A 10,772-nucleotide genomic window follows, 5' to 3' on the forward strand; every position below is an offset into this window, starting at 1 on the left:
CTAATTTCTAACTATAACGTCCCTGAAACCTATGTTTTTGTCAGTGAATTTCAATGTTTTTTTAAATGCTAATTTCTAACTATGCCTACAAAGGTAGGACATGTGCAGAAAGAGGAAGAAAGGCACAGAAAGAAGCAAGAGAAATGCAGAAAGAGGCAACAGAAGTCCAGAAAGCCGAAGAAAGGTGCAAAAAGAAGCAAGAGATGTGCACAAAGAACCAACAGAGGAGTAGCCTTGTTTTAAAGTCATCCTGTGCCCCCAACTTTTTGCTGAAAGGTACTTGTGGTAACTGACTGACTAACTAGGCCCGGAGCCAGTGCTATGCTGAAAGACACTTAGAATACAGTGAAAACACCTACATAAACTAGGGTACACTAGGGGTTGGGGTACCCCTGTGATTGGCATGACCTCACCTATATGGCCCTAGTACATAATAGGGCAGGGGGATTAAAACTACCTCTAACTAAGAGGTACAGAAGGAGGCAAGAGAAGTACAGAAAGAAGCAACACAAGTGCCGAAAGAGGCAAGAGAGGTGCAGAAAAAAGTAAGTGAAGTGCAGAAAGAGGCAATTGAGGTGCAGAACGAAGCAAGAGCAGTGCAGAAAGAACCAACAGAGGTGTAAAAGGTGTCAAAAGGGATGCAGAATGGGATAGGAGAGGTGCTCAAAGAGGCAGTAGGGGTGCAGAAAGAAGGAAGGGAAGTGCAGAAAAAGGCATGAGAATTGCTGAAAGAAGCAACAGGTGTAGAAAGAAGCAAGAGAAGTGCTGAAAGAGGCAAGTAAGGTGCAGATAAAAGCAAGAGCAGTGCAGAGAGAACCAACAGAGGTGCAGAAAGAAGCAAAAAAGTACAGAGAGAGACAAGTGAGATGAAAAAACAAGCAGGAAAGGTACAGAAAGAGGGAAAGGTACAGAAAGAGGTAACGGGTGCAGAAAGAGGTAAGAGAAGTGTAGAAAGGAGCAAGTGAGGTGCAGAAAGAGCCAACAGAAGTGCAAAAAGAGGCAAGAGAGGTGCAGAAATAGGCAAGAGAAGTGCACAAATAGGCAAGAAAATTGCTGAAAGAAGAAACAGAGGTGTAGAAAGAAGCAAGAAAAGTGCAGAAAGAGGCAAGTGAGATGCAAAAACAAGCAGGAAAGGCACAGAAAGAGGGAAGACGAGTGCAGAAAGAGACAACAGGGATGCAGAAAGAAGTAAATGAGGTGCAGAAAGAGAAAACGGACATCCAGAAAGAGGGAAGAGTTTCAGAAAAAGCCAATAAAAGTGCAGAAAGAGGCAAAAGAGGTACATAAAGAAACAACAGGGGTGCAGAAAGAAGCATGGAAAGTGCAGAGTGAAGCAACAGGGGTGCAGAAAGTACATGAGATTTGCAGAATGAGGTGAAGAGACGTACAGAAAAAGAAAGCAACGTGCAGAAAGAAGCAACAGAAATGCAGAAAGAGGCAAGAGAGGCGCAGAGGGAAGCAAGAATGGCTTGCACACCATTAGTACCAATTTAACACCCACATTTAGCAATAAGTAACAGGTGACCATTCTAGGTTTGCTTAGGGCCTTTCACCACGCTGCAACACTTGTCGCTGCATTTTTGGTAATATTTGACCCATTTTAGCTAGAAACAAGGTTTTTTTTGTTCAAATCTGCCCATTAGGGTGCAGATGATGAATTATGTGGCTAATGCAGAAAATGTATAATTGTGCAAAAGTCAGTGCAGCTGGTCACATAATTCCAGTGGCCCTGCTCATACCTCTGACTAGGTCCACAAGTGCTCCTCAGTGATTCCATCATTTTTTGTCTCACTGAGTTCAGAGTTGAGCTTCTATGGAAACAAGGAAGACTAAACTTGAGGTTACCACTCCACAACACAAACTACCATACCACGTAATTACTCTCCATAACACATAATCCCACTCTACATAATTCCTATACACTAAATACCACATACTTTCTATCCAGATAATTTTACTGCACAACATACCACATAATTCCACTACACACAATGTTACAAAAACAAACGGTTATGCGCTTGGGTGGGGAAGATTGACCCAAATGAGCTGATAAACAAGGTTGTAACTGCAGCACAATCAGCAATAATGAAGTGTTTAGACACTGAGGCAAGTGATGAGGAAGTTCTATCCCATTTTAAAGTGATCCTAAGAAAAGTAAACAAATGCCTTACTGTGAAGCAGAAAGGGACTATGGAAAGGAAAAAACGATGGTTTAACCACGACTGCACAGCTGCCCATAAAAAGCTAAAGAGGGCGTTAACAAAAACAACAAGAGATCAAGAGGAGGTCAGGAACCTTAGAAAAGTGTATAGGCTGGTGTGCAAAGTGAGAAAAGAGGAGTTAAAAAAGCACTATGGGACCAGCTGCATGAAAGCTCACAAAACAAAAACAGCGAATTATTTTGGAAAGTGGTAAAAGCACCTTTCCTGACGGATAGAAAAGATCAGCCAAGCATAGAAGTAGCTATTGAGGGACAAACATGGGTAAACCATTTTGCAAAGATCTTTGGCAAATCCCCAGTAGTAGCCCCTACAGAAAGAAACAATAGCTCAAACCAGGATAATACATTCCCAATTCCACTGGTAGTCAAATTACACGAGATAATAACTGCAGTGAATGCTAGTAAGAGTGGAAAAGCCCCTGGTCCGGATGGGGTACCAGTTGACTTTTTCAAATTTAAATTAGATCTTTGGGCCCCCATCATAAAAAGGGTGTTTGATGCAACAATGAAGTGTGGACTATTCACATCCTGGACCCAATCAATTCTGGTACCCATTTTTAAGAAGGGAAACAGGGAGGAGGTGACCTGCTATCGACCGATTTCCCTCCTGGACTCACTGGGGAAAGTACTAGGCAGAGTGGTTCTCCAGCGTTTACAGGAGTGGGCGGAGGATACCGGGACCCTCTCGGATATCCAGTACGGCTTCCGAGAGGGCCTCGGAACAACGGAACAAGCCCTGAACTTGGCCCTGCTGATGGGAAAATACGTGTCGGCAAAGCGCGAGAAGTTATACATGGTATATGTCGTCCTTTCTGCAGCTTTCGACTGCGTTTCCCACGCAAAATTATGGTCGGTCCTGATCAACATGGAAATAGATAAGGTTCTTGTGACCTTTCTCAGAGAACTCTACTCCAACGCCTCTTCCAGAGTGCGTTTTGGAGTACGGGGCGAACTGTCAGAACCTTTTTCCGTAGAGCGCGGCGTCAGGCAGGGATGTGTCCTTGCCCCCTTCCTCTTCTCCCTCTATACCAACGGCCTTGAGGTAGAGATGCTGAAGGGGGGGTTTGGACTTGCCCCGTGCGAAAGATCGACTGGTGCCCGCGCTCTTGTACGCGGACGACGCGGTGATCCTAGGACGCACCCCACGTGAGCTACAAATATCTCTGAACAGCTATGCAAAATTCATGAGCGACCTAGATCTTCATATAAACATAAAGAAAACATATGTTATGGTAGCAGGCCAAGTCAGGAAACATGGAAAAAGCATTTTCCTCAATAATGAAAAATTAGAATCAACCCCCCAATACCCCTATTTAGGGATTACGATAGATGAGAAGCTCAATTGGAGAGCGGCTATAGAAGCGCGTAAACATCAACTTCTGCGCTCTATTGCTGCTCTTATGAAATTCGCCCAGAAATTAGGGGAAAAAAACCCCGGCTGAATTACTTCAGATCTACAGAGCCAAGTGCCATTCCATCGCACTTTATGGGGTGGGCCTGTGGGGACACAAAAACACGATAGCCCTCCAGGTTGCGGAGAATACCTTCACGAGATTCTTATTGGCAGTCCCAAAAAGAGTTTCCACCTTTGCCTGTCACGCAGAATTAGGATTGCCACATATTGAGGACCTGGCTAAAATTGAACCCGTACTTCTCTGGCGTCGAATATGGGTGTCAACAAAAACACCCTTACCAAAGACATTGTTGCAGACTGTATGACTCTAGATCGTGTTGAAAAAATAGACTGGTTAAAATATGTAAAACATCTCCTCACTGACTTAGGAATGGCTGAGTACTATCACAACCCTGAAGCGATTGCTGAAATTCCAAAAAAAGAGCTAAAGGCAAAGGCGCTGAGCCACTTTGAAGAGTTACGCATTACTATGGAGATTAAAAAACCATCTGTACAACACTCTCTGGCGGTCATGACTACCTTGGAAATGGAACCTTACTTAACTTATGTTGATTCGCAGTTTGAACGATTTTTATTAGCAAGATTCAGGCTGACTATCTTCCACAGGGTTGTAGCTTTTCCAAATAGAAATAGTTGGGAAGAAACTCTAATGGCCTGCCCATGTGATGAACTATCCGAACAGTCAACAATTCACACCGTACTGTTCTGCAAATATTACTCCGCACACCGCAAGCTTTGGCTAACCCCCCTGTTGAGAATTCTAGGCCTCAGAATGTGTCGTCCCGCCATGTTGTGGCTGCAATTTTTAAGTTCTGAATATGTATGCAAAGTTGTAAGCACCTTCTTAAAATGTTTTTTTAAACATAGGCTAAATCTCCAAAATAATAACTCTTAATGATCTTTTATCAAGTAACAGTGACATAAACTTGAAATGAATTGAATACGCATCAGTAATGTTAAAACGCATGTAAATGAAATGTATAAATGCTTTTATGGTATTTCATGTAAAATTGATACCGAATAAAGATTTTACTTACTTACTTACCTACACACAATGTACATCCACTCCACTCCAAACCAAAAAACATTAGTAAAACACTTTTGCATTTGCAACGCCAATAGCTCGAATTCTTGCAAATGTGAAACCAATTACATTGCAAACACTTCTTTAACTAGTAGTTGCGTTTGCAGAGTGGTGGAGAAAGTGTGCTGGGCCTCTGACCAGCGCTCAGGAATTCCGGTGCGTAGGGCTTACAGGGGGTACGAGTAGGGCTTTTTGGCCCCCAAAGTCCCTCAGGAGTAAATTTGACTTCATCCTCCATCTTGTAGTCTGCCAGGAGGCGTGTTTGCAGAATGGTGGAGAAAGGGGGGCATGGCCTCAGAAGACATTTTAGCAATCCCACTGTCCGAGACTTACTGGAGGTAACAAGAGGGGTAGTTGGCCCCCAAGGACATCCTTGGGGGGCCAACTACCCCTCCTATTACCTCCAGTAAGTCCCACATAAAGTTCGAAGAGCAGGCCACGCCCCCTTTGCCCACCACTCTACAAACGCGCTCCCAGGCGCGCTCTTGGATGAGGATTGAAGTCCCCTTCGCTGCTGGGGGTCCTTTAGGGGCCAACTAGCCTACCTCTTACCTCCAGTAAGACCCACACAGTGGGATTGCTGAGACGTGGACAAAGGCCACGCCTCCTTTCTACACCACTCTGCAAATGCGCCCCCTGGTGCGCTGTTAGTTGGAGAATTAATTCCCCTTGAAAACTGAGGGTTCCGGGGGCCCACCAGGTACATCCAATATGGGCCACAGAGCTGGATTAAAGAGGTGGTCTGAGGCCATGCCCCCTTTTTACACCACTCTGCAAACGCGCCTCTTGGCGCACTGCTGCACGGGGGATGGAGTCCACTTGTGTATTGAGGTCCTCAGGACACAATAGGACTATCGCCCCACCAGCAGCGCACCGGAAGCTGGGTTTGCAGAGTGGTGTAAAAAGGGACGTGGCCTCGGACCACCTCTCTGCAATGCAGCTCTGTGGCGCTTACTGGAGGTACCTGGTGGGCCTGATATAACAAGTGTACAAACATGCCCCCTGGCGCATTGTAACTTGGGGGATTAAGTCTCCTTCAATCCCGAGGGTCCTTGGGGGCCAGCTGGCCCACCAGGTACCACCAGTAGGCACCACAGAGCTGCGTTGCAGAGATGTGTAAAAAATGGCGTGGCCTCAGACCACCTCTCTGCAACACAGCTCTGTGGCACTTACTGAAGGTACCTGGTGGGCTAGTTGGCCCCTAGGGACCCTCAGTATTCAAGAGGACTTAATTTCTCAACCTAGAACTCACCAGGGGGCGCGTTTGCAGAGTGCTGCAGGGAGGGGGCGTGGCCTCCGGCGAGTTGCCGGTTTCTTTTTTCTTTTTTTTTAAATTATTACTTTTTGGGAGGGGGACTGCGTGACCCCCCTTCCCTGGGCCACTTTTTATTTTTTATTTTTTTAAAGCAGAGCCCTGGGGAGGTGGCGGTACCCGGTGCTCGGGGGGCCTTGGGGGTGGGGGCCGGCGAGGCCCCCCACCCAAACTATTAAAAAAGCCCTGGGGAGATGGTGGTCCCCGGGGCTGCGTGCCCCCGCGCATCATTAATAAAGCCCTAGGAACGTGTGATTTTTTACCACACAGATCAGAATTCTCCGGGGCATTTCTAATCAACGCCTTAGACACTTAATATATATTTATTTTTACAATTTGTGCATTTATGCACAGAAATTAGCAAAAATAAATTGTAAAGGCATATTTGTAAAAAGCTTTATGTAAATGCGACTACTTTTTGTTGGGAGCTGGACTAATGATATTTGCTGTTTGTTTTTTAACTAGCTGTACTTCTGTGCAGGCAAGTTTTCTTGAGCTGCAACTGGTGCCTGGCTTTCAGAAAGAACAATATCCACATAAAACCGCACCATGAGAAACCAGTGCGCAGGGACACTGCCAGTTCTTTCGCCAGGCATTATAATGAAACTACTGTTCCATGTAGCAAGACTCATAAATTCTGCATTGCGTGCCCCTTATCTCGCTGTATCTAACTGTTCTGCTCCTGGTTCTTTTCAGCGCAGTGGACCTGATCCGTTCCGGCGGAAAGAAGCTGCGCTTCCTGGTCGCCAAGTCTGAGGTGGACGTTGCTGAGAAGGTCAGCGCTGGGTCCTCCAGCTAGCTCGCGCCATGGAGGCTTTGTTGGACACTTTGGAAACTGAGCAATTTATCAATCCACCTATCGAAATGGAAGACACCTATTTCAAAATGCACATTAAACTGTCCATTTGGTCAGTTGCTGGAGACAAACAATTGATCGACAGTATTGAAAGATGAGGCACTGCGGTTAAGGCAATCACTCAAACCACAGAGCACACTCTTAAAGTCATAACCTTAGATGGTGTTGGGTTACCATGTTAGACCCATATTAGACCGTGGCATCATTTTTTCACAGGGCTTCTCCCTTAAAGCCTGCCATATCCACCAGATGTTTATGTTCACATTGCATATTGTGGGCTCAATTCACAAAGGCTTTTCTACCAGGAGGTGGGTCTTACTCTAGGCTTACGTGTGACTTATCCATGGGTCTCTGGGATCAAGGGTAAACTTACTCTTGCTTACCTGAATTCAGGGCTCAAGTCGGGGTACCAAGCAGGTGGACAGTGTCCCCCCCACTTATTTTACCGGGAGTTCGATAACTGGAGCAAATGGAGCCACACATTCACTCTTTGTCCTCTTTGGGGCGAGATCGGAGCGCATTCAAAAAGCTGCTTACGCGCTGGCTTCTCTGATGCAATCGCATCTAAGGGGTGAGCGAGGGGATGCAATGAGTTTGATGGTGCAAGCCATCTTTTGTGACGTCACTTCCTGTTGTGACGTCAGCGTCCCCCCGCTTCTTTTTTTTTAGGTCTTGTGCCCTGCCCGAATAAGCATGTTTTACAATTGGAAATTACTCTCAGAAAATACTTTGTGACACAGGCCAAAATAGTCAAGTACAACTCGCAAGAGTACGACACAACGACTCATGAAAAATGTTTAGTGAATTAGGCTCCGAGTGAGTAATTACTTCATAACCAGGACACTGCGAAGTTTGTTAGTATTACTGAATTTTAGTACACTCTCCTGCGTTGAGTAATCAACCAAGGGTGACTGTCATTATTGTCCATTGTGGCTCCCTATGCGCTCTAGTGTTTAAGCTGGAGACTCGCGTACCACGTGGTCCCCGGCTCGACACTCCTGAACTGAGGACTCTGGGAATTGTGTCCTTTTTTGAACAGTCCACACTTGCCCATCCCCCTTCAGGCCTGTTGCAACAACCATTTGTAACCCTCAAGGTAAAAAAACACGGCAACTAGTTTGAAGGTTCGAGTTATAAACACAAGTATGACTTTTCAGAAGTAGCACAACCTCCCTCAGCTAAACTAACCCAACTAAGAAATTGATGCATTTGTGACATTCACACCGAGCAGAGGAGGCCTGAACGCACGGGAGGACACAGAACTACACAGTACAGTGGAAGTTGTATTTGCTTGACCTGCATTTGACATGAGAGAATGATCACCAAAGCTACTAAAATTAAGTTTAAAAGACATTGTTTATGAAAATTAACCTGTAAATAACATAGTTTTCAAAAATAAAGGCCTGCTGCCGTTTACACTGTTTGAGTAAAAACATAATCGAGAAGAAATATTACAGAAATGCTGTTCCTAAAACCAAACAATGCATTGCCTTACACAATAACGAGAATTTCAAATTTTGTTTCGGATGTGTGTTTTTCTGAAAAAGGCTTACAGGAGACCACGAGGATTGGATTTATTTGATCCACACCGATTCTCAAATGAGTAAGCACTGCATTCACTTCTTCATAGTAGAAATGTTTCCACGTTGTAAAAACCATTTTTAAGGGCAAGGGGTTGTGCAGAAATGAGAAAACACCTCATCCATAATCAACGTCTTTGTTTTACTTTATTTTTCTATAATTTATTATTTAGGCATTTCATACCTTAACTCTATACCAATAACAGCATTGAAAGGCCAATTGGTCTGGCGTGTGCTATATCTAGTTTCCTAGAACTTACATTCTATCTCTGTTTAAAGGCATCTGAAGCCAATAATAGAGAACCAGCCAAACAATACTAGCAGTTTTCTTACTTTTGAATTTCTCCAGGCATCAGACTGGATCCGGACGATTTTTCGTGAGCAGTATCCCTGCGTGCCGTACGTGGCATCGGACAGCTGTGCGCAGTGTCGTCCACGCTGAAAGTAACGTCCTAGTCACCTATATAGGTGCAACCTCGGCGCACTGATGTCAGTTCTTTTCCTGCCAGCCAGCACTGATCCGAGAGAAGGGCTACACCTCTTGTCACTTTTTGACAGGATTTTTGCGACGTTTCGATCTAGATAGAGGTGCTGCAACCGAGAGTCTCCTCCTCTGAATCCTGTTTAACAAAGCCCTCACCAACATCATTCTGGGGACCTGGTGCAAACCCAGCAAAGGGGCTCCTCTGAATAGGACGATTGCCTTCCACCGTGCTCCAGAAGACTCAAATTTCCTCACCCAACACCCTACCTACCTTGGTGGTCCCAGCCTCCACTTCCCATGGTGTGTTCCCTGTTGCTCCCCCGGTCAGGGAATCCAAGAGGCTGGACAGCTTGGGAAAGAAAATGTTTTCTTCGGCCAGCCTTGCATTGCGATGCTTATTGGGCTGCTAATCCCAAACACTGTTGGAAACAGTTGCGCTAGTGCTGCCACATGTTGTGAAGGAGGCCTGGGCCATTCTCTCAAGTAGTTACAGATGAGCTCGCTATATGCAATGGCTTGGACACAACTCACTCGCTAGGCAGAGCAGACTCATTAAGGGTGGCCCTCAGATGGCATGCCTGGCTGAGAACATCTGGGCTTTTCGGGGGATGTCCAGGCTTCCCTCATGGACAAGCCCTTTAATGGCACCCATCTCTTCGGAGACAAGGCAGACTTGGCACTGGCGCACTTTAAGGATTTGCAGGTTATGGCCAAGTCCTTGGGCCTCTCAGCTGCCCCACATCCCCAGACTGCCTTTTGATCCTTTCAGGGCCACGGGAGGGGCTTTCAACCATGCCAACACCACCCCAGCCACCAAACAGCGCAAGCTTCCCAGCTTCTGCGTGGACGAGGGCATGGTTCCTACCGGCCTCGTGGGTCGGGCAGCCAGTGGTCTGTACAGCCACAGCCCCAGCCCCTAGCAGCTACACCTCCAAACCTTCCTAATCTTGCCCTTTTATATCCTGGGTATCCAGTTGGTGGCAGGATCCACCGTCACCTCCACCACTCGCAGTCCAGAACATCGGACAGGTGGGTTCAGCAGGTCGTCCGAATGGGCTACTCCCTCCCCTTCAAGACTACTCCTCCCTCCATTTCTCAATCTTACGATGATGGAGAATCATTTGCTCCGCGAGGAAGTCATGGCTCTCTTGGCCAAGGGAGCCATAAAGAGGGTTCCGGTGCTAGAAGTTGGCAGTGGATGCTATTCCTACATCTTTCTGGTCCCAGAAAGGACAAGGGCCTTCGTCCTGTCCTAGATCTCTGAACCCTCAACTAGTTTCTCAAAAAGTAGAAATTCAACATGCTCACATTGGCCCCAGTCTTGTCTGCCCTGGACCCAGGAGACTGGATAGGAGCGTTGGACTTGCAGCATGCATATTTTCACATCCCTGTCCTACCTGCTTATCAGCGTTACCTGCAGTTTACGTTAAGCCACAAGCATTTTCAGTTCACAGTGCTCCCTTTTGGCATTATCAGCGCCCCTCGGGTGCTCACCAAGCTGATGGTGGTGGTCACAGCTCATCTGCGCAGACCAGGGTGGCAAGTCTTTCCCTATCTCGACAGCTGGCCGCTGAAGGCAGGCTTGCCTCAGGCTGTCGTCTCCCACCTCCAGACTACGGCAGACCTCCTGCATTCGCTAGGGTTCACTATCAAAATGCCGAAGTCACAGCTGACTCCCTCTCTGACGCTTCTTTTCATCGGTGCTGTTCTGGATACAGTACAGTTTTGGGCTTATCCGAGTGGCAAGTCCAGGATATTCAGGCTATGATACTGATGTTTCTGCCTCTCTCTTGGGTTTAGACTGGCTCAGAGGCTGCTGGA

The 10,772-nt window shown here is 46.4% G+C and overlaps 1 protein-coding gene across 1 annotated transcript in view; it reads left to right on the forward strand.

Moving 5' to 3' along the window:
• The window catches only part of RADIL (Rap associating with DIL domain), a 346,241-nt gene extending 337,919 nt beyond the window's left edge, over positions 1-8,322 (forward strand). The window contains exon 14 of the mRNA XM_086940689.1: positions 6,728-8,322. Coding sequence (XP_086796815.1) covers positions 6,728-6,830 — 103 coding nt within the window. The 3' untranslated portion in view covers positions 6,831-8,322. The remainder of the gene's footprint in view (positions 1-6,727) is intronic.
• Positions 8,323-10,772: the final 2,450 nt, after the last annotated feature.

This window comes from Lissotriton vulgaris, chromosome 10 (genome assembly GCF_964263255.1).
Source record: "Lissotriton vulgaris chromosome 10, aLisVul1.2, whole genome shotgun sequence".
NCBI classification, from domain to species: Eukaryota; Metazoa; Chordata; class Amphibia; order Caudata; family Salamandridae; genus Lissotriton; species Lissotriton vulgaris.